Below are 12,234 nucleotides of genomic sequence, written 5' to 3' on the forward strand. Positions count from 1 at the left end.
AGTGAAGGTCAATAATAGTCCATATCATGGTTTGACCTCTGCAATGCACACAATGAAACGGTCCCCTCTTATCAAGCGTGAGGGTCAATGAGGCTAGCCCAACTATACATGCCGCTCATCCTCCGTCAGAGTATTTGGGCGAGATTGGTTTACATGCTGCTCAGCCTCCTCTCACCAAGCGCAAGGGTAACAAGGCAAGCCCAACCATATATGTCACTCGACCTCCATCAGAGTATTTGGGCAAGCCCGACTTTCACTCCACTTGACCCCTTTCGCCAAGCACAAGGGTTGACAAGGAGAGTTCAGCCTAAGTGCTGCTCGACCTCCACAAAGGATTTCTAGGCCAGCTCGACTTACATGCCACTCAGCCCCCTCTCGCCAAGCGCGAGGGTCAACGAGGCATGCTAGACTTACTCGCCACACGACCTTCATTAGAGTATATGGGTGAGCCCGGCTTACATGCCACTCGGCCCCTTTTCGCCAAGCACGAGGGTCAAATAGACAAGCCCGACCATACATGCCGCTTAACCTTCGTTAGAGTATCTAGGCAAGCCCGACTTACATACCGCTCGACCCTTCTCGCCAAGCTCAAGAGTCAACGAGGCAGCATAAGTGCCAATCGGCCTCCACAATGGATTTTTGGGCGAGCCTAACTTACATGCCGCTCGGCCCCCTCTTGCTAAGCTCGAGAATCAACAAGGTAAGCCCAGCTTACGAGCCACACCACCTCGGTCAAAGTATCTGGGCAAGCCCGACTTACATGTCGCTTGACTCCCTCTCGCCAAGCGCAAGGGTCAATGAGGCGAGCCTAGCCATACATGGTGCTTGACCTCCATCCGAGTATCTGGGTGAGCCCTGCTTACATGAAGTTTGGCCCCTTTTGGCTAAGCACTAGGGTCAATGAGGCGAGTTCAGCCTAAGTGCTACTCTACCTCTGCAAAGGATCTTCGGGCGAGCCCGACTTCACATGCTTCTCGGCCCCCTGTCGCCAAGTGCAAGGTTCAATGAGTTGAATTCAGCCTAAATGCTACTTTACCTCCCCGTAAGAAAACTGGAGGATCCGCTATCATAGGCCACCCAGCTTAGCAGGGTGTAGAAAGGCACCCTGATCTGCCCCCATGGTGTGAAAAATCATCCACCCGTCAGGAAGAGATAGAGCCTAGCCCCCAACGAGCAATCAACACACAACCGCCCACGAAGGGCTCGAACAGAACAAAAATAGGCAAGGTGAAAAGAAATGATAATAAAAGTGACAGAATGCAAAAAACATAAACATAGAACATTTTATTCATCAACTGTTGGAATCCTTACAAAGAGGAAGATTACAGCATGTTTGCAAGGAACCATACAAAGAAAAAGAAATCGGAATGATTCACAGGCAAGTTCGAACTCGACAGGGTACACGGAGGTACCATCGGCAAAATAGACAGTATCGAGAGGCACCATCTCAGAAGAGAAGGTGAAGACGGGAGGGTGAGCCCAACCCAAGCGCACCGAGAACCTCAACTCGAGGACGACCATCGGGGAAACCAACCTCAATTCAAAACTACTTCCATATGGGCTAGAGTCTTCATGTGGAAGTATCAAATAGAGGCTTCCCCCTTGTGATCACCACCCAAGTCAAAGGTGTCAGCAATGTGAAGAGCTTGAATTAAACTCGGCGGGGGCTCCTTGCCAAGACAAAGGCCCCCTCTTTCTCCTTCTCCTTCTCTGGTTGGAAAGGATGCGCCTAAACCAGAACGAACTCAAGCCATGAGAAGTCCCCTTCACCTGCCAAGCCTGAGTAAGAAGCTCTAATCCATCCCGATCATGGGAACAAGTCAGGATGTAGTAACCGAACATGGACTATACAACGAGTCCTGAGATAGGGAAAACTATCGAACAATGTGGCCATAAAGCTAGGCACGCACCACCTTTACAACACACCTCATAACAATAAGGAGCAACATGACCTCCAACAAGTTTCCTCAGAGAGCTTAAGGAGCCACCAAATGCCCATTTCAACACAAATTTGTAGCGGGCCGCAGTACAAGAAGCAAAGCCAAAAGGCTCATCAAAGTCAGGGTTAACCAGGGGAAACCCACCTCGAAGAAGAGAGAAGGCCTTAAACGTTTGAAGGGCAAGGAATGGAGGTTTGATGCAAATCACAAGGTAGGACGGGATTATATAGGCGAGGAGCAATGGTTCGCTCCCCAAGATTTTGGAAGGGTGCATATCCCACGGGCCCACCAAATCCGACGCGAATCTCACAAATGGCTCAGCACAAATCTCATGACACACCCTACAATGCCAGCTAGCACCATCAATGTGTGGGAAGTGTAACAAGTGAGCATTAATGGCCAACTGCCCAAGACCCTCAGAGATACATGAGCAACGCATCAACTACCGGACTGATTTTTTTGGGAAGCCCGAGACTGCCACCTGGTAGAAGAACCAAGTTGTGGAATACGAAGCACCACACATCTTATCTGAGAAGGGGATCTCGCGTAGCAAAGCATGCTAAACAAAGCAGGCAGCCCCAATAAAACAAGCAATGAGAAGGGAAGAAACAAGAAATATAGAGAGACAATCACAACATAGAACATGTGTATAATTGTACAACAAAGGGCAAAATGTATATACAAGTACAATAGTGTATTGGGCACCATAGTCTATACAAACAATGAGCTAAAGGCAAAGAAGCTACATCATGCTATGTAAAGAAAGAAAAGTTAAGATCAATTGAGGGTGGCATTGGGGCCGTTCTTGGAGTCAGCAAGACTTGCCTCATGGGCACTTGGATTCGGTCGACACCAGGCGGGGTTGGCCCAGTCTCCTCGAAGCCGCCTCTCGTAGAGTCAACACCCACAACATCCTTGGGAGAATGGTCTAGAGGGTGGTCGTCCGCAGGCAAGAAAGCGTTCAGGATCATCGCCTACCCAATTTCGCCCATATGATTAAGGGCAGTAGGGTTGGGGTCAAGGTCTTCAAGATAAACATCCCTTAGGTGCACCTCCAAAGCCTTGGAACTCTCTTGAGGAATCAGGATGACATACTCGTGCATCCTTTCGAGGCCTTCAAGGTATCCGTGGGACCAAGCGTCATCACGAACGTATAGGGCCTTCCCCAACTGGTCGCTTGCATCGATGGCAACCTCTTGCACCTGAGACAAGTCACTCCGCAAATCCTAGGTGACCACATCTTGAGCGGCTATCCTCTTCTGAGCCACCCCCAACTCAGACAGCATCTCTTCCTCTCTAACCCTGGCTGCAGACTACAAGATTCCCCAATCCTCTGCAATAGCCGATAAGGACAAGCGCTCCCCCTCCAGCATCTTGAGCCGCTAGGCATCAAAGTCTCGAAGGCCCCTTAGCTTTTTGCTCTTCGCCTAAAGCAAGTCCTGCAACTCCTAGAGCTTGCTCACCAGGCTTTCACGGAGCTTGCTCACTAAGCTTGAAACAAAGAGATGCGGGGTCCAAGAAAAACGTTGTATCAAGTTGCAACAAGCAAAACGAAGTGGAGTCCCAGAGCGAAGCTTTCACTCATCCAAGTCTTTATCAAGATCATTTTCACTATGTAAATAATGGAGTGTGCTAACTACCTAGGTGGCAGTCATCCAGGCTACCACTATTCAAATTATTATTTTTTTTGAAATTATTATTATTATTATTATTATTATTATTATTATTATTATTATTATCATCTGGTTTGTTTTTCTAAAAGGAGATTTTTGCCTCTCTTGACTTGTTGTACATGTGCATGATTGTTTCTTTTCTCCTAGCCGGGGTCTTATATGTCCTACATGTGATATATATGGGTTCATTAATTTAAGAGGTTTAAGAGCTACTTGCCATTAGTGAATGTGAATATCAAGTCGAAACTGAAAATTAACTTTGTAAAACTTGTTTTCAATCATGTGGTCCAACTCAAGATTACCTCTTGATCAAGATAAATTATCCTGTTAAGTATGTTATAGCCTATTTGATGAAATGCCCGACTCACCATTGACTACTATAAGTTAAGTTAATAGTAATTATGATATAGATCTTTTGTATACTAGTTCCACTTGTTGCACCTAAATCATTTTATAAGATTAAGTAACATTTTTTACAAAAACACCTTCATTTTCAAAAAATGATCTTCTAAAGGATTATATATGTATCATTAATTGTAAGTAAAATCCAAAACCGTTGTAGGAGTAAAAGAATATTAAGTGGTAAGTACTGCAACATGAGCAAAGTGATTGGTTGCAACAATTCATATATGTTATAATTAAGCAAATAATTAAATTAGAGAGATTGTAACAAAATAATAAAAATTTAAGTAATTAGAAAATGTTTGGGTAGCTCAACAAATTCCAAAAAGGGCACTTCAAAAATCATAGGTAATAATAGATGTCATAAAAGATGAAATATTCATTAAAAATATTTGGGCATATTTTTTCAAAAATAACATGAGAAAAACGACCTTTATCAAATGTTAATTTTAGGGTTAATTGTAAAATTAGTATATGAATTTTCACGTTTTTGCAATTTGAGACCTCATTTTTTAATTTAAAATTGATAGCTAAACTTTAAAAAACTCGCAACTAGTTACCTCGATCAAACTTTAAAATGAAAGGCACATGCAATTAGGGCTGAGCAAAAATCCCAAAATCCGACTCCGGCTCCACCTCCGACTCTGCACCTTCTTTGCTCCAACTCCTACTTAGAGGAGGAGTCAGAGTCAAAGGTAATGATGTACTAACTTCTACTCCGACTCCGATTGTCCGACTCCAACTCCGATATTATACATATTTTATACAAATAGATGTATTTTTTATATATTATTATATATATTATATAAATATAACTTATGTAGTTACTTAAATTCAATAATATACTAGAAAGGCCAAATTATTATAAAATAATATATTTATACTATAATATAAATAGATTAAATTGACTAATGATAGTTTAGTATATGTTAACACTATACTATTAACTATTACTACCATGTAACACTAATGTATAATAACAACTAATGTATAAACACAAATATATAAATTTATAATAACATATAATACTAATATATAATAACTAAAGTATAATAACATGTACTAGTAATGTATAATAACAAATGCATAATAACATGTAATACTAATGTATAAACATTAACATATAATACTAATGTATAATAACATTAATATGTACAATGATTTTTTTTTTCAATTTTGGTTATGTTTTAATAAAATTGAAATTGAAAAAATATTTTTTTTAAAAAACTGAAATCTAGAAACCCAAATCCGATTAGTGAGCACAAAATTGTTAAATTGAAAGTCTAAATGGGTTAAGAAAAAAAGCTCAATACAAAAGCCCAAATCTGACTTGGCTCCGACAAGTAGGAGTCAGAGTTTGGGGCCAGATTTGACCTCCAACAAAGCCGAAGTCGAAGTTGGAGGTAGGGCACTCCGACTACGACGAGCACCCTACGTGCAATCTATGATTGGTTGACACATGACATCAATATCAACGTCAGCCACTTGAATGTTTACACATGGCATCAATGTTAATCTTTTAATTTTCTATAGAGGTACCTAATTGCAAGTTTCTCAAATTCAAGTACCGATTTTGCAAAAGTTGAAAACTAGACCTCAAATTGCAAAAAGGTCAAAAACCAAAGTACTAGTTCTGCAATCAACCCTTAATTTTAACATCTAACAATTGTCATCTTTTGTTCTAAGTCTAATGAGTATTTATTATTTAGACGCTCCAGTGATTCCGGGCGATTCAAGATAACCACAAGTAACCGTTTTGATACTTTGGTTGGTTGGTGCAATTTCTCTCTCTCTCGAGTTGATGAGAGTCTACTCTTGCCTCTGGTGCAAGTCACTTTATTGCTTCGCGTTGGTGGGATTTGTTTTCTATCTTGGTTTCTGTTTGTATATTTACGATTTATTGCGATGACGGATGATCTCACGGAGCATTGGCGATCTCTCTCATTATCTGAAACTGAGGAATCTCCTATTCGTTTAACTGATACTATGGAGTTAAATAAGGCCTTTGATACTGCGAACTGCTTCCTTTTTAAATTGTTAACTGTTAAGTTTTACAACAAGGACGCCTTCAAACAGATGATGAATAAATCCATCCGGGGGTTTTAAGATTTATGATGTGGGGGATAACTTATTTTTGGCTGCTTGCTCTACGTATGGCGAGAAGGAGAGGATCCTGTCTAATGGCCCCTAAACTTTTGGGAATAATCTGGTTATCTGTACGCATTATGATGGCACTTTGCATATCACTAAGGTGCCTATGATCTTCGCTTCTTTTTGGATGCGCATTTATGATTTACCTCTAGATGGGATGCATGCACAGGCAGTTCGGAAAATTGCTGAAACCTTGGGGGATGTTCTTGATGTTGATCTCATTGAATCAAGACCTGGATGGGGGGAATATGTTCATGTGCGTCTTTCCTTGGATATTCGGAAACCGTTGCCTCATGGGAAACAAGTTGCTGTGGGTGATGTCGAGTATGTTTGGGTCCGGTTAAAATTTGAACGATTGCCTCAGTTCTATTATTATTGTGGACTATTGGGACATGGTGAGTGTGACTGTCTGCAATGGATCTCTGTGAAGGAGGCTAATGGTGCCTCTGAGTTTCCCTATGGACCCTGACTACGGGTAGGGGGTGCTATTGTGAAAGCACGGCTTCGTCTGGATTTGTCCGCTGAGGATGGCCCCGGCCAGTCTTCATCCGTTGTTGTTGATCGGTTCGATGGGTCGGCGACAACTACGGGGGCTATTTCAGTTTCTCCACCACAACCATTGACGATTGTCGACAATACTCTCTCGCGTAAAATTGCTACTGCAGTGTGTTCTGCCCTCTCTGCTGGGAGATCTGATGGGCCCAGTATGGGCTTTGGGCCCAGTCCTTTTTCCACTCAACCAGGTTTGGCTTCTTTAGAGAAGCCCCAATCAATCAGTGCCACTTTCTCTTCCCGTAAGGAAAACCAGCCTATATCCAGAGTAGGTCGTGCCCGTCGTGCTCAGCTTCCTCGCCCTCCCCTGACTCCATCTTAGAGGTAGCTGCATTCAAACTTTGTTGGAAACTCGAGTAGGTTGATTCCACTGAAGAAGCAGGAATCTGGTGATGATGATTCTCTAGTGGAGGTTTCGGTCATATCGGCGGAGGCTGAGATTCAACCCCACCAGAGCTCATGAAAATCATGAGCTGGAATTCCCGAAGGCTTGGGAACCCTCGGGGCATTCGAACCCTTCGAGATCTTGTTCGAAGGGAAGCTCCTGATGTGGTATTTGTTATGGAAACTAGATCTAGCACCGCTCGAATGGAGGTCCTCAAGGTTCAAATGGGTTTTTCGTGCCTCTTGTCGGTGGGCAGTACTGGATGGAGTGGTGGCGTGTGCCTCTTCTGGTGTCACGATGTAAATCTTATTTTACGTACTTACTCTCACTTTCATTTTGATGTGCTTGTTTCGGATCCCATTTCTAGCGTTTCATGGCGTTTGTTTGCGATTTATGGTCATCCGGAGACACCTCTTAGACAAAATACCTGGAACTTGTTACGATTACTAAAGGACCAAATGTCTGGGCCGTGGTTATGTTGTGAGGATTTTAACGAGATTTTGAATCTCTCAGAAAAGTTGGGTGGTCGGGTGAGGCCTGCTAGTCAGATGAGGGGTTTTCGAGATGCATTGGATTACTGTCAATTACATAGTATACCTGCTGTCGGCCCTTTGTATACTTGGAGTAATTTTCAGGAGGGCCCTGCTCTTGTCCATGAGCGGCTAGATCGCTTTATCAACAACATGGATTGGTTGGATTTATTTCCAAATTGTCAAGTTTCCAATCTTCTTACCCCTGTTTCTGATCATACTTGTTTGGTGTTAACTACGGAGGTCTCAGTACAACCTGCACCCCGGACAGCTCGTTTGTTTAAGTTTGAATCTATGTGGGTGGGGGAACAGGGCTGTGAAGAATCGATTGCTAGGGCTTGGTCTTTATCTTCCAACTCTTCATTGGTGGATAAAATCAAACAATGTAGTCACCATTTGTCGGATTGGAGTAAGGCATGTTTTGGCAATGTTCGACATGAATTGGCTAAGAAAAGAAAGGAACTGGAACAGTTACAGAGTATCTCCTTCCCCTCTTATCCTTTGCACGAAATATGAAGGGTCAAGCATGATCTTAATTTTTTGATGGAGAAGGAGGAATTGATGTGGCAACAAAGGTCCCGTGTGCAATGGTTGGCCGATGGGGATCAAAACACGAAGTTTTTCCATTTTAAGGCTTCATAACGGCAGTGCCGTAACTCTATTTCCAGGCTAAAGAATGATGAGGGCGTTATGCATGAAGGGTCGACAATGCTTCAATTAGTATATGATTACTTTTCCACTCTGTTTTCTACAACTCACCCACTTGATTTTGACGCAGTACTACAGCCTATCTGATGGGAACCAAGGCGGGCTTACTCTTAAAGATCCTTTGCAAGTTTCAAATGGGCCAATTACAAGATCGAGAGCCAAGAAGATCAAGAAAGCAATGTAAAGATTAGTACAAACCACTTGCGAAGAAGCTAGTAAGAGCCCAACACTCAAGATGGGTTTGAAAGAAGAAGAACCAGCTTTAATCTACTTGATCTAAGCTGTAGAAGACTTGACTTAGAAATATGGCATTTAGATATTAAGGCTTTCAATTTGTTTAAATGACTTTTATTATTAGTTTTGAATAAATGGGCTTGAGAATGCTTAACCCACATATGTCTTATTTATTTGAACTAGGGTTTAGAAGTATTGTAGCATGACACTGTTCACTAAGGGCATTTTTTGAGAGAAAGGGTCTCAAATTTTAGTTTAGGATTTTATCATGTTTTTGGGAGCGTATTTAAAGGATGTAACCAGCCATTTCAATGGAACATTTTTATTTCGAATTTTAATTGTGAGTGAGTTTTCTCCTCTTGTTCTTAATTGAACTCTTGAATTTATCAAAGGTAAATCATAACATTTGTGGCGTTCCTCCTCGTAATTTGGGTTCTTGAGATAGGATTTCAACGAGTCTAGATTTTGATATAATCTAGGTTCTTAAAACGAGTTCTCAACAGGTCTAAATTCTTCATCCATAGACTTGAGTTTGGCGCTCTTGGATGAGTTTTCAAATTGATTGTGGGTTCAAGGGATTATCTTCCTGCGGGTTCATATCACTATCCATTCTTGCATATCTGCGTCTATGAACAGAGAATTGTTGCGTGTGTTCACCGATGCTAAGATTAAAACAGACTTATTTTAGATGCAACCATTGAAAGCTCCAGGCCCCGATGGTATGCCTCCGTTATTTTTTTCAGAAGTATTGGCATCTGGTTGGTAATACTGTTGTTAGCTCAGTGTTACAAGTGCTGAATTCCAGTGTCATGCCCCCTGATTTAAATCTAACCCATATTGTTCTGATTTCGAAAACCAAACATCCTGAGTTTTTAAAAGACTATCGACCTATTAGTATATGTAATGTGATTTATAAGGTCATTGCCAAAGTTCTAGCTAATAGGCTGAAATCAATTTTACCAGGTGTTATCTCTGCAAACCAATCAACTTTTGTGCCTAGAAGGCTGATTACCGATAATGTTCTTGTGGCTTTTGAAACCATGGATGCTATTCAGAGGAGGAAGCGAGGAAAAAAGGTTTGGATGTCTGTTAAATTAGATATGAGCAAAGCCTATGACCGGGTTGAATGGATTTTTCTGGAAAAATTAATGCAGCGCATGGGCTTTCATTCTAACTTCATTCACTTAATCATGATGTGTATTACTTCCGTTTCTTATAAGGTGCTTGTGAATGGTCTCACCACCCAGCCTATCGCGCCATCCCGTGGCCTACGTCAAGGGTGTCCTCTTCCTCCCTACTTATTTTTTCTTTGTGCGGAGGCTTTATCTTTGCTATTGAAGCAAGCTAATGAGCAAAATCATTTGAGAGGGGTTAGTGTGTGCCATAATGCTCCCCGGGTTAGTTATCTCTTATTTGCTGATGATAGTATTATTTTTTGTCGACCCTCTGTGTCTGAAAATGAATATATCAAAAATCTGGTCTGTTGTTATGGGATGGCATCGGGTAGCAGCTAAATATGGGGAAAACAGAACTTCTTTTCAGTTGTAATACGGAGCCATCTATTCAAACTACAATCAAGGAAGTGTGGGGTGTTCAGGATATTCAGCACCATACTAAATATCTTGGCCTCCCTTCTTTTGTAGGCAGATCACAGTTTCAATCTTTTAAAGCAATTAAGGATAGAGTTTGAGCAAAGTTGCAAGGGTGGAAAGAGAAGTTGTTGTCACAAGCAGGGCGAGAGGTGTTGATTAAATCTATTGTTCAGGCCATACCGACATACACTATGAGTTATTTCAAGCTCCCGAAGGGTTTCTGCAAGGAACTATAAGGCATGTTCGCAAGGTTTTGGTAGGGTCAAAGGGATCAAGAGCGACAGCTTCACTGGCTGAAATGGGGTAATATGTGTCAGTCAAAATTCAATGGAGGTTTGGGATTTTGGGACGTATAAGCTTTTAACTTAGCATTATTGGCTAAACAAGGGTGGCATTTACTTCAATCACATGGGTCTCTTTTTGCCTCTGTGTTTAAAGTGAAGTATTTTCCCAACTCTGATTTTTTAAGCTTGGTGCTTGGATCTAAACCTTCATATGTATGGCGTAGCAAATATGCAGCGAAAGCTGTGATCACAACGGGTAGTTTATGGCGTATTGGTAAGGGCGACAAAATCAAGCTTCGAACAGATCATTGGCTTGCCGATCCCAGTCCAAGGAAGGTTATTTCTTGCTGCAGTACACTTGCCGAGGATGCTTGTGTAGCTGATTTGTTGGATAGTTCCTCTCCTAATGGGTGGAACATTACCTTGGTGCAACAGGTATTTCTTCCTTTTGAGGTTAATTCTATCCTCAAAACTCCTTTATTCCTTCATCGGGTGATGATAAATTAGTGTGAAGTGGCACTAAAAATAGAGTTTTTACTGTAAAGTCAGCCTATTATACTGCCCTTAATCTGAAAACTGCTTTAGAGTGTGGTTCAAGTAGTCCAGCTTTGGATTTCCCTTCCTTTTGGCAGGTTTTGTGGAACTTACAGCTACCACCTAAGATAAAAAATTTTACTTGGAGGGGGCTTGTAAGGATAGTTTACCTACAAAGAAACTTTTATTCCAACGGCATGTTCTGCCCTCTTCCACTTGTGATTTTTTTCATGATGCTTGTGAGGATATTTTCCACATCTATATAAGTGTCCTTACTTTATTAGAGTGTGGGAACTGTATTTTTCCAGGGATTTAAGATTGTTACATGGCTATTATGGGTTTGGTAATGTTGTTAAAGCTATTATGGGGTGTAATGATCCTCTTCTCTTAACCCGTTTTGTGTTGATTACTTGGGGTGTGTGGAATATAGAAATCTGAAGTTATTTTAACAGACACACCAGGATGCACGCATTGTGGTTGGGAATTGTTTTGATTATGTTGACAACTACCAGTTCATTTGTAAGCATATCAAGGTTCATCCTAATATCTCTTCTTTGTGTTGGATTCCTCCTCCTAGTGGATCTTTCAAGCTCAATGTCAATGGGGCTATTTTTAGCTCCCTGAACATCAGTGGGGTAGGTGCTGTCTTGCAGGATGATAGGGGTGGTATGGTTATGGCACTGTCTCGGAAGGAGCTGGATATTCATGAGGTAGAGGATATTGAGGCACTTGCTGCTTTACGGGGCTTACAAATGATTTCTCACTTGGGTATTTCTCACTTATTGTTGGAAGGGAATTCCCTTGTTGTGGTCGAGGCTTTACAGTCAGGGGGGGTTATGCATACGTGTAGCCTTTTAATTTGTGAGATACTGAAGCTACTGTCTACTTTTCCATCCTATGAGGTTATGCATGTTGGACATCATGGCAATCTGGTTGCACATTCTCTAGCACGCCATGCACAGTTCGTGAATGACAGCCTTCAATGGTGGAATGACCCTCCAGATTTTATATGTAACAGACTTGATGTGCATGCAGGGGTTCCTCATTACTAACTGATGTTTATTTTGTTGTTATTGTTGTAAGCTTGGTCTTATTCTGTATTTTCCTATTACTTCTATGAATGATATCGACGTGTTCTTCTCAAAAAAAAAAACAATTGTCATCTTTTAACCAAATAAAACAATTTTAAACGAACATGTACATTAGATAGAAGCATTAGAGACCATTTACAGAGAGAGATTGTAGCTTT

At 41.5% G+C, this 12,234-nt stretch overlaps 1 protein-coding gene across 1 annotated transcript; it reads left to right on the forward strand.

Annotated features, from left to right (window-relative positions):
* The first annotated feature begins 7,186 nt into the window (after positions 1–7,186).
* Positions 7,187–8,149, forward strand: LOC122276973. Its single transcript, XM_043086855.1, has one exon. It carries the CDS (start codon positions 7,187–7,189, stop codon positions 8,147–8,149), a length of 963 nt encoding a protein of 320 aa, XP_042942789.1.
* The last annotated feature ends 4,085 nt before the right edge of the window (positions 8,150–12,234 follow it).

Source organism: Carya illinoinensis, chromosome 9, assembly GCF_018687715.1.
Source record: "Carya illinoinensis cultivar Pawnee chromosome 9, C.illinoinensisPawnee_v1, whole genome shotgun sequence".
NCBI classification, from domain to species: Eukaryota; Viridiplantae; Streptophyta; class Magnoliopsida; order Fagales; family Juglandaceae; genus Carya; species Carya illinoinensis.